This window comes from Bombus vosnesenskii, unplaced genomic scaffold (genome assembly GCF_011952255.1).
Source record: "Bombus vosnesenskii isolate JDL3184/JDL3185 unplaced genomic scaffold, Bvos_JDL3184-5_v1.1 scf7180000013302, whole genome shotgun sequence".
NCBI lineage: Eukaryota > Metazoa > Arthropoda > Insecta > Hymenoptera > Apidae > Bombus > Bombus vosnesenskii.
The window spans coordinates 675805-691493 of record NW_022882951.1 but is presented as its reverse complement, the minus strand read 5'-3'; the positions used below and the strand labels follow the sequence as shown (position 1 = coordinate 691493).

Sequence of the window (15689 nt, the reverse complement as noted above, 5' to 3'; positions counted from 1 at the left end):
GTTCAGCAACTACCCTCGTGAACGGTTCGACGATTTCCGGTCGGCTGCGAAAGTGGATTGCCATTCGTGACAATAAATTATTTCACGCCCGTTAAAGCAACCTTTTTTGTCACGACGGAACGTTACGAAAGAGGAAATCGTAAAACGAGCTGTGAAACGATCCGCGATGTTGTAAGCCCGTGCTTCGCTTCTTCGAAGGCTTATTTCTTCGAGAGGAAAGAAACCGATTGTACCAAGAAAAATGTCTATCGATCAGTGTTTGGTATAATATCGATCGTAACTTACGATTATCTTTCGCCTCTCTCATAACTAATCCATTCCATTATTTTTAAATTGTCATCGTTGTTACCTAAACGAGGCTCGATAAGCCCAGAAACCTGATTTTCAGTAGATTATGGTTTTCGAATAATTTCAGCTTTACTTAGATATCGATCGTCTCTCGTATATCTAACAATTCGTTTACGGCATCGCTTTGGAATTTGTCAAATCCGGTAAACGAGGAAATTTGAAAAATTTCTATCAATCAGTGTTTGCTATAATATCGATCGTAACTTACGATTATCTTTCGCCTTTCTCATAACTAATCCATTCCATTATTTTTAAATTGTCATTATCGTTACCTAAACGAGGCTCGATAAGCCCAGAAACCTGATTTTCAGTAGATTATGGTTTTCGAATAATTTCAGCTTTACTTAGATATCGATCGCCTCTCGTATATCTAACAATTCGTTTACGGCATCGCTTTGGAATTTGTCAAATCCGGTAAACGAGGAAATTTGAAAAATTTCTATCAATCAGTGTTTGCTATAATATCGATCGTAACTTTCGATTATCTTTCGCTTTTCTCATAACTAATCCATTCCATTATTTTTAAATTGTCATTATTGTTACCTAAACGAGGCTCGATAAGCCCTGAAACCTGATTTTCAGTAGATTATGGTTTTCGAATAATTTCAGCTTTACTTAGATATCGATCGTCTCTCGTATATCTGACAATTCATTTACGGTATCGCTTTGGAATTTGTCAAGTTACTCCAACTCCGGTAAACAAGGAAATTTTCTACCAACGTTTCAAGCCAAAGGATATGAAATAGAAGACTTGCATAATATTTTCTACTTGTAGAATATAATTAACGTAATTTCAATAATCGACCATTGAATGTACGTATCGTGTCGCCTAACGCATATTCACAGGCCGTGAACAATCGAGAAACAGGTCGTACGAGTTCGCGTATATTTCTGACGCACTGCAAACAGGAACGTAATATGTTTCGATTAATTGGCCTTGCCGTAATGGTGCCACCGTCTGATTCATTATCCACGTCGACCGTTCGACGACAGAATAATCGCGTGTTTTACAACGTCGCTGGATTTCGGGTTTAAACAACGAACCGGAGAAAACCGGTTGGCTTTTCACAGACTTCCACCCTATTCACCCCTTGTTCCGTTGGTTTCTCGTATTTTCCTCCTATCACTTAATAGGATATTTTCGATTCAGGCGACTTCGTGAAGCGTGTTACTTGTCTTTTATTCTAGTCCACTCTTATTTGAAAACGAACGCTGTTCTGTACATCTAAGTATCTTCGTGAACGTTTAGATATTATTATTATTGCCACGAGGTGTAGAGTATTCGAAGAAAGTATTCGAATACTCGCAGAAACGTCTGACGAATAAATATTTACGATTATCTTCCAGCTCTCTTATAAATAATCCATTGGATTTTTTTTAAATTGTCATCGTTGTTACCTAAGCGAGGTTCGATATGCCTCTAAAATTACCTTGAAATAAATCTAAAACATTCTGAAATTTCATAAAGAATATAACCTAACAAACACGAAGATGGTACCCCGCTGGGGGTAGCCACCCACATGATAATCAAACAGCTAAAAAATTCTACCAAATGTCCAAATTGGACAAATTGTGAATGTGAAATATTAAATAAAACAAAAAAAAAAATTCTGAAATTTCATAAAAGTCAAAACCTAGAAAATGTGAAATTAAACGTATCCATGTGAACTTTGATTCTCTGAATTTTACGTTGAACCGGTTTGTACAGTAAGAAAAAACTAAATATTTTCTCAGCGAGACGAAGACGAATCTTTTCCTGCCGAGCCAACTAATTACGAGAAAACGTATTTGAATCGTCGATGAAGTTTTACGCGGTACAAGAAAGTGGTAAAATTTTCCATGACAAATATGGATACCTTCGTAGAATATTTACACAGAAATCATTGTTCTCTGTGAGATTAATTTCTAAGGGTTGTAAATAGCAGAGGTGTAAAATATATTAAAATTACACGAGAAGAAGTAACCGAAGGCAAACGAAACGAATTAACTTTTGTCGGTCTAACATGCGTTCTGTTCACGAGCCGGATAAGAAACTCGTTCCATTTCGGTTCAGATAGACGAGTTGTTGCTTGAACAAATAACCGATCCACGAAAGTACTAGCGGAAAAGACAATGGCACGCGAGCCAAGATCGTCTCGAGCCGTTTCCTCGTCTCGTGTATGCCCTCGAAACGGTGAAAGCGACTAACAAAGAACCGTGTTGTAATTATTTTAGCAAGGAAAGCCCGTGCCGCGCGAAATCGCTGCAATCGAAAGGATAATTCACGAACTCGCCAGATAATTATTCATCGTAATCGAAAATTAAATGGCCACTTTTTAAAAAAGGATATTTAATTACTTATTTTGTTACATTTGGGAAAATATTCTGCAAACAATTCGTACGTTTTATATACAAATACAAATTGTTGCTATGTTATTTATCGTTTATCTACGATAAAATTATCCCAAACAAAGATTCATTGGTATTAAATAAAAAGCCAATTGATGCGAGAAGAACTCTCGATGGTATCTCTTTTTCTACAAAAACATCAAAGCTATGTTGTGTTCTTTAAGGTAGGTGCCATAAATATTTATCTGTAATATTTAATCGGGGTTTTTAATCTTCTACGGATAAACAAATTTATGTATTGAAGTTATTTATCGGTCCTTTAATTTTCAAGTTCCACGTTTCCGAAGATTACGTTCGAGTAAAATTCCAAGCCAACGTTAAGAGACAGAAACAAGCGAAATGTTATAACGAGGACAGCACGTGATAATAAATTACGAATCGATGTGAAATTAAATAGTACAAAGTTCCAAGGCATTCAAGTTTCATGGAACAATTGTTTCGCTGGAACGATAATAAACTCACGATTTATACCAAGACCGTTTTGCAATTTCCTTTAAAAGCGAAACACATTAGGTAGCTACAAGGCCAGTCGTCGAATAACGAAGTAGCCACCAAGGCGCATGTATTATAGTATTTCCAATTATTTGCCATTTTTAAACAATATCGTTGGAAAATGCTCGTGGGATGAACTTAATAACACGAATTACTAGCAAATAGTTTTGTTCGATCGATTATCGAGAAAATAACGGTTCCCGTATCGCGTTATTCTTTGGTTAAAATACGATCAGGTAAGCTAATTATTATTAGACTGCAGAGTTTTATGCATCTATGAAAAGTTTAAAGGCGTAAACGTGCAGAGAATGCATATACGTTATCGCTAATCAATATCCGGACATTTTACAATGCATAAAACAGTGGATGAACATTAATGAAATACAATAATACGATAAAACGTAGTCAAATGATATTGCAATAAATTCGACATTTAAATTCGTAATGATAAAGCATAGAAGTAAAAGCGAATCGATAATTCAGACATTCCTTTTGGAGGAAGAAAAATATAAAGAAATATTACAGAGGTAATTATTGGACAATAAATCAGGCAGAAATTAAAAAGCACGCAATTTATGGCTATTAAAGCGTCATCAAATGATTTGCTGTTAGCATAAATTCATTAAAATAATGATAAACTTTAACCCGTTTATAATCAAGCTGCGTTTAAAGCAAATAATTTCGTAGATAGTTGCAAGCGAATATAACGTTTCTACGCTTGAAATATTGTAAATAAGTCGTTAATTAACGATAAGTTTATTTGTTACGGGTAACTGTGATTTAAAAATTCACCGAATTCTATCTTCTTTGATTTATATTGTTCTGTAATTTTCTACCGAACGATTTAACCACCTAGATAAGTAGATAAGTATTGGCAAATTAAATAAATAATAAATAAATAAATGTTTTCGTTTCTAAGCAAAAGGAGAGCAATTCATTGTGTTTGCGATTCATTAGTCAACCATGATAAACGAAGTTTCGACGGAGCTATTATCACTGCTATTGACTAGTTTCTGCGTCAAAGACTTTATCATGCCTGCACGCGTTCAATAAATCCGGCCAAGTACGTTCTTCCGATACTGCGCTCGATTTCATTGCCCTCAAAACCTTGAACAATGTTATTAATTGTGCAACTCATCGCGGAACTGCTTCCTTGTGTGGCTGCACGATCGTCCCATATTACGTGGGTGGTCAAGAACAATTATGAGAATGTGCTACATGAGAGAGAAATGGAGGCAGAGAGAGAGGGAGGGAGAGAGAATTTATCAGTCCGTGTATTTTTCTTCTTCGCTGGTTTTTTCATTTTTTGATGTTGCGAAAGACTGTCCAGGGTTATCGGTTTCAACAGAATTTAGATTTACGATAAGAATTATGGCGAGTTGACAATTCTACGAGCATTAATTTTCAAGATATGGAAATTCTAATATCAGGTATATATACTTATATCATCGCTCAAAACCAGCCAGACGCTGGTTTATTTCTCGAAATAAAAGAAGCTTAAGGAAAAACACCTTTCTTTTTACAGATCTTTTAATTATAAATCAGATTACGAAATTAGAAATTACGTCACAGGTTGGAAGACTGAACGGAGGATAAGGAAATCACAATGAAGTCAATAAAATGCTCACACGTGACTTTTACGTTAAAGGAAGAAAAGACAAAAGGGCCAACTTTCGTAAGTCAGAAATCCAGCAAACAAATTTCCTCAAATATTTTGGTCTTCGTTTGGACAACAAACTAATCTGGAAAATACACAGGCGAGAGAAAACGAAAGAAATAAAAAGTAACAGGGAAATTATGAACTGTTTCATAACCAGCAACTCCAAACTGAATACAAACAGTAAACTGCGAATCTATAATACAAGACCATCGCCAAACCTATATGGACATATTGAATTCGAATCTGGAGCATGGCTGTCAAATATCCTAAAGTAAAGAAAATAGATAGTCTACTGCGATCGTTTGTTCCAAGAAGTATATTAAATGCACCGTGATATGTAAGAAACAGGAACAGATAACAGATAACACAAGGAAAAAATTCCAACAGGAAATTAAAAGATATTCCAAAGCACATGAACACGGTATAAAAGGCCACGAGAACCAACTTGCGAAAGTTGTTACTTTGGTTTATCTAGAAACCTCGGAAGGAGACATCCTTTGAATCTACCTATACCCAAGTATCAACAGTTGATTTTATACCGATACAACATTAACATTTACTCTAGCGATTATGATAAATGCATCGAAAAGTACGTCGAAATCCGCGCATTGTGTTAAAGTATTGCCATAAGATAAACGCAAATAATTGTAAGTATAAAATTAGGAATATTCGATAAAGGGACACTTAAAAAAAAAAAAAAAGGAAAAAAAGGAAGAAAGAAAAAAGAAGATTATAAGTTAGATCAGTTTCTATAAGGTACATTTTAATTAAAAATTGCGGATAAAACAAAAATTATAAATTTCCAGCGAAAATTTTATTGATCCGCAGGGTTCTATTCTCCCGAGATCTCTTCAAGATGCCCAACGAGAACTCATCTCTCGACGAACGATACAATCATAAGAAGCTATACTATTTTCCTTCTTGCGAATTTCCTTCGTATTCACCGAGAAAGGAACTCGAGCCTGGCCTAGTTCCCCGATCCACCCTCTTCGTGTATATTTCAAACAATGTGAAAGGACTTCGACTCAGCTTCATTCTTCGACTACTGTTACGATGCCTACCATACAGCGAGTTACAGAACAGAGAGTCGACCTCTATCTAAGAAACCTGTTATTCTAAACTTGTTCGTTCGAAAAATGACGAAGACGTAACCGGCGTTCGTCTACGATCGCCGGATTGGTGTTGCCATATTTCAGAGCCTCGCTTTTAGATAAAAAGTTCTGCAACGTTTCTTGTTTTCGTCGACAGATAAGAAACGTAGAAACTGCGCGTTGCTTGCATTCGTAGGAAGATTTTGTTAAAGGGAATTGACTCTGCCGCGTTGCTTCGTAAATGGAATTGGAAGGTGACTGGCCAACAGGCTCAAACTCGATTAAACAGACTGTACCGTCTTCTGGTGCTTGGCCTGCAAAACTCGAGGTCCTCGCTATAAAATACGTCCTGAGTTGCAGATGCGCCGATTGAAAGCTCGCAAATTGCAGAGTTTAATTCCGATTCGTTACATCGACAAATTAATTATACAACGTTGATAATGCACCTCGTTAGATGTTGGTACGAACAATGGTTTAGATAAATAAAATCTTGTCATGGTGTTTCTTGGTGTAAAACTTGACAGGATAGATCGGATAGTTTTAACAATTATACGCGGAATAGGACAAAGTCTGTTTTCCATCAGTCGCGTTGTATCGACCTTCGAACAGCGTGGTAAAATGAAGAAGAATTTGGAACGAACGAGTTGGGAAATAATTGTCTCTTTATCTTTGAGAATTCCTGCATTTCTGCTATCAGACGCAAAAGATAATTCCAACTTTTTACAGAAAACGAATATTAATAATTGCACTACGTATGACTGCGTTTAAAACGCGAAACTTACGGTACTACGTTTCACGGTTTGCTCTTCGTCTCTTCGATCTCTTCGAAAGAAAATTACGGAAGCTTAACCTACCAAAATCCCGATAGTACGATAATACGATAGCAAGCCTAATTCAAAATTATCGTTTCTATCTACGGAAGCTACATCCTACTCAATTCTTGTGCTTGCAATTTTTTTTTTTTTTTATTTATTGTCTATCGTCACATCTGCTGGTAGGGTATTAGTGATTAGGATATTAATATAATTACAAGTATTACTTACATGTCTAAATATTTAAATGGTATTTACGTGCTTAATTTGGTAACCATAGTTTGTAATGTTAATTAGCAAATATTTAGATAGCTCTAAAATAGTTAACGAATTAATACAGTTTGTATATCTATTTCTTTTAGGCAACTTAGTCTTTTCATGTTGTATTCTGTCAGTTAGAAACGATCGCATATTGTTGGGTATTTTTAAGTTGCGTTTCGTGTCCTCAAATTTGGTGCGCTAGCAAAGTAGATGTCCGAATTTTACCGTGCCAAAAAATTTCTGGGTCGACAATGCACAAACGCTACCAACTGCTTCGAATCATCATATATATAGATTGTCTAGTTGGAGATCAAAAAGGAATACGATAAAAATGTTAATTTCGATACCATCGTTGTTGAGAGACGTGTAAACGATTTGCCGACAAGGTTATCTTTGTAGAATGAAATTTCCCGGAAACACGGCGACAGTTTGCCCCGTGGAGGTTTAACTTAATTTTAATCTAATTCTAATCTGGAACTAACCCAGATTCTGCCGCGTTTAAATTGAATTAACCATCATTTCCTGGTGTCGTGTCATGAGCGCATTAATTAAATAATGATGAAAAAATAGGAGAAGATGTTAACGTGGTACGAACGTGAGAAATGTTAAACAGGCTTTAGATTCGTTGCTCTGAACATTTGTTCGTGATTTTCCATTTTAGAACGATGTCGGATGAGACAGTACGCGAATACATTTTTTAAATCTTTTCACCTTTACGAAGACCGATTTCAATTTCTCGGGCGATTTAATGCGACGAAATTCTTGTGCATGATCCCTAAATCTCTTATCTTGAAAATTTCTTACAGTCTTTACAAAAACTATATTCGATCCCAAGAAGCTTTGATTCGCAAAAATATATAAAGTATACAATCATCGAAGTAAATTCAAGACATTGTATATAATATTTTTGAAAATTTTCCTGTCTTAGTAAAAACCCAATTTTACGTTTCTTCTGCGATATTAATCGGAATAAGATCGGTGCGATTGTATCAATACGATTGACTCGAGCGCAGAATTCTAATTTCGATGCAGGCGTGGTAATATTAATCCGAGCCAAATGAAATTCGGCCGATCTGGCGTAATTACATGCCTCGTAAATATTAACAAAGGATGCGCGTTCGCTGGATTTTCGTTTCGACGTGGAACACAATGGAATCGTTTTCAGAAAAACGAAAAAAAAAACTACCGACTGGCTGCTGGTAACGAGTTTCTGATGCGTTTTTATTCCTTTTTTCCCCCGCGATCCCTTTTGTCGGTAGCTTGAAAAACATTAGTCGACTTTTTTCCACGTGAAACGTTTCACGTTGTAAATTGCTCCAAATTTTAAAACTCGCCTGTTTTTCGTTAACATTTCCATGAATAACAGATATTAAAATAATATTTGTTGTATAGTATTAAATGAGGCCCGTGAGACGATAAAAGGAAGCGAAATAGTGAAAATTCGTACGTAAAATAATTTCTAAAAAAGTTCCATGTGAATTAGGTCGTAATTGTGACTGGTATTTCCGTTTTTGTCCTAATTAAATTAACGGAATCTTTGGTTTAAAAACACGACGAGATAAGTGAATACAGCGAGTGTAACAACCACTTTGCGGTTGACTTTAATCGCATCTCGCGTTGGTAAGAATATAAAATATTAATATTATATATAGATATGAATATAAAATATAAATATAAAAATATGAACGAACGAATATAATGGAAATGAATGAAAAATATGAATGAATATAAAATATGAATACCAATGACTAAAAAAGATTGGAAATGCAAAGTGGCTTTGAAACAAAACAATATGATACACGACGTTGCTAATGTAGAAGCCTACTTGCTCAAGTATTTCTAAAAAATGTATGGGTCAGAAGGAACGGCAAACAGGTAATATTCATCTCTGTATAACATCATGCGAAGACATTCTTTAAAAACACAATTAATCGCCATTAAAAGATTCCTATCGTGAACGGTCTAAGACTTTTGCAGAGTACTGTATGCAAACGGAGTTCGCGTCCTCTGCGAAACTCTTCGCAGAATGAGCGGTAATCACGATGCATTTAAACATCGATTTGTATCAGGTTTTAAACCTTTAAAGGTCCGCAGATTTATTAGAGTGTCAGTAGCGGCCGCTGCTCTGAACGCGACCCGATCAATTCCTCCTCCAAAGTGATCGCGTCCTACTGAACCGCGTCACGTCACGCTTCCTCGAGAACTTCTCTCACATAACATACATCGTGGATAGTCCTTTCCATTCACCTGTGCCCCACAAAGATATGGCCACACGTAGGAGTCGGCGTACAGAGGCCGTACGTGTAAATACAGGGTGTCTCAGTAATCGTGGTACGATTGCCGATAGAACGATTCTATGTAAAGAAGCAAGTCAAGAATATAAAATAAAATTGTTCGTGTAATACTTTTTTTGCTGAGAAAAATAATTTATGAAAATTTATCACGCGCGTGTATCTATTAGATCAGTTTCCAATTAAACACGTCCAAATTTTATTTTCCTGACAATATGGCCTTCAACGGAAAAACTTTATCGTACGTTTTTAACTTCTTTTTACATGTAGAATAATCTGCTGTCGATTATTTGCTCATACCTAGATGGTAATCGGCCAAGTTTAATTTGTCAGATTTCTAAACTCCATTTCCTCGAAAACGGAGCATCATATGGAAAAATGGTATTCTACATTTTCCACTTGTTTTTTCACGTAGAGTCATTCTGTAGCCGATTGTACGACGATTGCTAGGTCACCCCATATACATGTAAATAGGTTACGCCTTTGTCCGTGTATACATAGTACGATATACACGAGCGTCTCTATAAGCTAGCCAAACGCGCGACAGGGGACAACAAACCGTAAAAACGGTCCAACTACGGGCTGACAGGGCAAGAATCTGGCTGGAATACGCGGTCGAAAATCGATGCAGCGGGAGGAACGCGTGAAACGCTTTGTACCACGCGACTAAAGCGGTGCCGGATTGGTAAGTGTACTCACCTAACCTTGCTCCGCAGGACAGCTTCTTAGCTTGCGTTATCCGCGTTGTCCTCTCTCCACGAGGAAACTTCCATGAACCGGTTTTTCTCTTTTAATCGATCTTCGGCTTAGCGTTCGGGGTATACCAGGTATACCGTCGATTTATGCAGCTTTAGGGGAGGCATCGAAACGGAGAAACGTTCGTGAATAACGGTATATCCCTACCATGTCGAAAAAAAATAAGAGAAAAAGAGGCACACAATTTGCTGCCCGCACGCGCTCTTAACGACTTCGTTACTCGAAATCAGCGAGACACCGAAGCCGCTGAAGCGTACTTCGTCGCGCACGCATCTGTCCGTCACTCACCGACCAGATCTCCCACGGAATCGAAAGCGTCCGTACGCTTTTGCCTCTCCCGCGCCTCTACATTACGCTCAGCAGCACGCTCAGATAAGCGAGTCACAGTCACAATACTAACGAGCTACACTCGCGACACTCGGTCGCTGACTGAACGTGTTGCTCCCGACTGCAGAGACATCTGGAGGCAGAAAAGAGAACTAGCAGCGCCATCGTAGGTTTCGAAGTCGCTTTGAATGAATTACGGATGAGTTGTGGGAATGGTATTTACGTGTTCTGAAATACCGACCTCAAAAAAGATTACACTTTACACAATCACAATTCGATATGAAGAATGAGGAAATTATGTTTAGACTTTTTTTTATTGTCGAACATAGTGGAGACAATGGTTATATAAAATTCTTCCTTTATTAAACCAGCAACGATAGGTACGCTTTTATTTAGTAAATTTTATTTAATTACGCGTCTCTGTTACGCGTATAAAGCGAATCTTCAGCTTGCTGTAATTTACTTACATACATACTTATTTACTTTACGTACATGCTGTCATTTCTCTATTAAGTATTTCCTATTCTCTAAATGTTAGAAACAAGAAAGTGTCATATGCATGTTATGTGGTTTTATAAGGCAGAAATGTAAGAACTTTTTCTTCCTTATCTGTATCTTATCTGTCATCATTTTATATCATTTTATGCTATATATTTTTGTGCTTTGTTATTTTAGAAACTGTATTAAGAAATTATAAGAGATCATGATATACACCTTAGACCATTTGAATTACCCGCGAAAATTTAAAAATCGTATTTTAAAGTACGAACTTTATATACTACAAAAATTACATGGCTTAATTAGAAAATGATTTCTTTAAACAGTTTTATTTAATTTAATTGCTCACATTTCTTTTCGCAATTGCTCTAGTTATGTAGAAATCGATTTATAAAAGTCGATTTGACTTTGATAATACTATATCATAATCGGTATAATACAGTGGCAATGTGGCAATTGACCAATAAAAGGAAGGGTTTAGGCTATTAATATTATACCAAATTATACGTATGCAAACGTTATTGTAAATGTAACGTGTGCTGATACCTATTTACAAGTGCAATAGTTTTCTAGTTGCGTGATCTTTATAAAGATTTTTGAAATGTTTCATACTGTTAGAAATAGAAGGTTAGGGTGCTTCTAACAATATTTGACGTGTCAATGCAACTGCAAATGGCGGACACCAATGGTGACATTCCCTCGGTAGAGCAGAAAATCGAGAAACTGGCGATATCTGCGGAGGACTTGGCGAAAAACAAAAATGATAAGGAGAGTGGAAAAAGGTGGGAGCCTCATCTATGGGGTTTCGAAACTAAGGAACTGTACAAAATCGCAGTCAATTTTTATAAAGGTGAGTCAATCATATTGTCAGTTTATTAAAATAGTATCGCTATTCGCTTCTTTGAGTTATGTTAGAAAAAACCATATGTCTGTGCGGATACGTGCTGTTACATTGTTATGTTATATATTTCCAACACGTCTAAAGTTTGAAGTATAAAATTTCATGAGAACTTCACTGTTGATCGGTGTATATGTATATAGTTTACTGTTGATTTTGTAGACTTATGTTTTCTTTCCATCAGTAGTTTAATGTATAGATAATATTATCTTCCTTCGATGTCAACATGTCAATTATACAAATTGTGTAAAAATTATAGAAAAGGAAGGCAAAGCTGTCCATTTGTCTTATGAAGACAAATTAAAGCTAGTGGCTTTTACCCAGCAAGTAACGCATGGCAAATGTACTGCAGAGAATGCACCACCTTTGGGTGTGTTGGATGTAATTGGAAAGGACAGACGCTTAGCATGGCAAAATCTAGGAAACATATCCAAGGAACAGGCAATGGAAGGATTTATAGTTTTGCTAGACAAGCTATGTCCCCTGTTTAGAACAGTTGTAGAAGCACAAAGAAGAGACATCGAAGAGAAGTTAAGGTTGAAAAGGGAGGAGGAAGCAAGAAAAGTAGAAGAAGAAAGGAGGTTAAAAGAATTAGATGAACAAAGAAAGAAAGAGGAGGAAGCTAGATTAAAGGAAGAAATACAGAGGAGACAAATTCAAGATGCCTTAAATCAACAAACATATTACCAATTCAAAATGTATGCGGAGCAACAATATCCTGGCAATCCAGAGCAACAAGGAGTACTAATAAGACAGTTGCAAGAACAACATTATCATCAGTACATGCAACAATTACATCAAAACCAATTAGTCATAGAAGATCAAATTCCAGAAATAAACACTGCCACAACAGAAAATGCTGAGAAGGAAGAGCCAAAAGAAACAAATGAAACGGCCACATTGAACAGAGAAGATTCTGATGAATTGCCAGATGATTACCCACCTATAGCTCCACCAGAAATGTGGACTAGACAGGGTGTAGATGCCTTCAAGCAACTCATTAGGAGAGAAGATGGTGATGCAGTTATTAAAGTTGGTCATGGAGAAATCGTAACGGTTAGGGTGCCAACGCACGAAGATGGCTTGTGTTTATTTTGGGAATTTGCAACGGATGGCTATGATATAGGTTTTGGACTATATTTTGAATGGTCAAAACCAGAAACAAATCAAGTATCAGTACATATTAGTGAGTCTGAAGAGGAAGAGGAAGAGGATGATGAATATGAAACAAGAGATGATTTAGAAAGTGGAGTAACAAATGGTATAATTCAGTCTGATTACAAACCATTGCCACCACCTATAAGCGTGATAATACCTGTAAATATATCAGTTTACCTTTTAACTTTAGAAATAGAAATAAAATTTCCATGGTTCTAGTATTTTTATGCTAATTGTTTTTGCAGATTTTCAGGAGAGATTCACAAGAAGAAGTCTACGCAGGAAGTCATAGATACCCAGGGCAGGTAAATGAAAATATATCTTTGAAAAAATCTAATATTTGTAAATATTATCGTACTTATATATTCCAATTACAGGGTGTGTATCTTCTTAAATTCGATAATACATATTCACTTTGGCGAAGTAAGACGCTTTATTACCGAGTCTATTACACACAAAATGGTTATGTGAAAAATTAGCTTTATTAAGAAAAAAAGCTACTGCGCAATTCACTATCGTTGAGAACTAGCCTGATGCGATTATTTGCCAATATTGCTAGTCCAACTAAATGAAGAGTCCTATATGTTATTTCTGTTCACACCAAGTGTTTACAAGAAGAAACACAAATATATATTTATTATGGTTATGTAAAGACACTTTATTGTTTAATATGGCAAGCAAAGTGGGCACAAGTAAAAAAAGAAAGGTTCCTATCTTTTCCTTTCCCATGGATGTTTATAAAAAACAAAGTAAAACGAAAAAGTAAAGTGTATAAACGTCGGTAACAACAGCAAACCGTGTATCACGAATAATTGTTTTAATAGTCCGATATATTAGTGTCATATTCGATTGTATAATATGCCAGTAATGTATCGGTCATTTTATGCGTAATAATTTTTTTTTATGATAAAGATTTTACCCCATCTTTGTTATTATCTCATTCGTGTCTGTACTTATACTTTTATTAATACTCTCCCACGTTTTAGAAAAATACATTGGAATCAAACCATTTTGTTATTTCACTTTTTCCTCATAATGGTTTTTATATGTGTGTAAAAGATTAATCAAAAGTAGTAAATATTTCGAGGAAACAAGTTCCTTTTTTTGTGTCAACGTTTATTATACTATACCATATCGTTTCCTTCTTTTTTTTTTTGTTTTTACAAGAATGATTTGTATATCGTCGTTAATAATAATCATAATAATTACATATGCAGCAGTATACAATTACAGGCTTTTTTACGCAAACGAATATGCGTGTACGTAACGCATGTAAACGCATTACCCAATTATCGCGCAATAATGGACAGAATTCACCGCATATTAACAATTTTTTATTTAGAAGAGCACTTTTTTTGAGACGGCATGGGTACGTTTATGTTCTTAAACATTGCATGGCAATGAGTATTCCAATACCACGGTTTCAGATCGTGTGAGCATAAAGCAATAATCCGCGAAAGCCTTCTTGGCGTACAATTTCTTTCTTGCTATAACCAAATTTTCGTAATATTCATTTTTAATCGAAATGCTTTGACGGATGGTTGATTCGTAACAACGCAAAGTTCAATTCACGTTTAAGGATAAACACCATTCGACTATTCAAACTTGGATAGTTAATGTTCAAAATCGTCGATTACATCTTAAAGCCTAGATATCTGCCACTATAAACTTATGAATCGATGAACGTTGAATTCTCAAACGTTAAAGGCTCGAATATTTCGTTGGAAGAGACACTTTCAAATTTTAACGTTTAATTCTGATGTTAATCAATGTGCATCCTATTTAATAAAATTATTTTTCTACAGCTATTAAGTTGTAATTTAATTCTCGTGTTAATTAATTATACTATTTATATTTTAATTATATCATATCAAATTCCAACACGATGTAACTGTATTTTTAAATATTTTGCGTTTAGTTTCTGCATTATGTATTCGAGTTATGATATCCGCTGCTACGGAAAGTGCCTCTTTGCAGTTAGTTTTGGTCAGACGTATTTATCGAACGTTCTATCGTACGCAGAGCAAAAAATTCGTCATACGCTGTTCGTTTTAAACTTAAAAAGTAGTTACACGCGTTATCCTGAGATGCTTAACATTTATACATACATACATCGTGAGTATCGAATTTCATTATCACATGCTTCGTCGATCGTCATTTAACAAATTGCAATAAGCCTACGTCTATATAGCGGTTCAACTACGCTTTTGTTCGTTTGAATTTCGCGCTAAAATGACAGGCGAGACTTGATTGCGATTCTCGCGATATTCTTGCGATTCTCGCATCGTAATTGTGATTCTCGGTGATTTGGTAGTTCGAAATGCGAACGTGTGTACGTCGTGTGATCCGGTAGCGTCGAAAATCGAATAAATATCGGGATATTTTGGAAATTTTGGTGGTTTTGTGAAAGATTTTGTTAGCTGGACGAAAATTTAGTGACTATGGAGCAAATTTTGTCGGTGTTCTCGTAATTAGAATCCGGAAATCGTAAGTACAGACTCAACAGCTAACCGGTATTCGAATTTTCGAATTTCAGATATTTCTACGATGCGTCTAACGAATTTCAACCCATTCGAATATACGTTTTTTGCAGAATAAATGCCAAAATTGAGTATTGCATTAGAAAAAAGATTTATACGATCATGTAGTATTTCATACATATTTTTCGTTATTTTTGAAAGAATTCAAATTTCGATTAAAGATTTAGTT

The 15689-nt window shown here is 35.7% G+C and overlaps 2 protein-coding genes across 3 annotated transcripts in view; one reads left to right on the top strand and one right to left on the bottom strand.

Moving 5' to 3' along the window:
• The window catches only part of LOC117233990 (probable beta-hexosaminidase fdl), a 39120-nt gene extending 28598 nt beyond the window's left edge, over window positions 1-10522 (bottom strand). The window contains exons 1-2 of one of the 2 annotated variants that reach the window (XM_033494768.1): window positions 10388-10522; window positions 10043-10242 (exon numbers count right to left, since the gene is read on the bottom strand). The gene's annotated coding sequence lies outside the window, so the exon portion shown is untranslated. Of the gene's footprint in view, window positions 1-10042 lie in introns of both variants that reach the window. The other variant, XM_033494770.1, reaches the window with a different exon arrangement.
• An 844-nt stretch (window positions 10523-11366) lies between these two features.
• LOC117234022 (Golgi resident protein GCP60) lies at window positions 11367-13768 on the top strand. The gene is made up of 4 exons (XM_033494840.1): window positions 11367-11774; window positions 12082-13139; window positions 13226-13285; window positions 13358-13768. Exons 1-4 carry the CDS (start codon window positions 11585-11587, stop codon window positions 13457-13459), a joined length of 1410 nt encoding a protein of 469 aa, XP_033350731.1. The 5' UTR covers window positions 11367-11584; the 3' UTR covers window positions 13460-13768.
• The last annotated feature ends 1921 nt before the right edge of the window (window positions 13769-15689 follow it).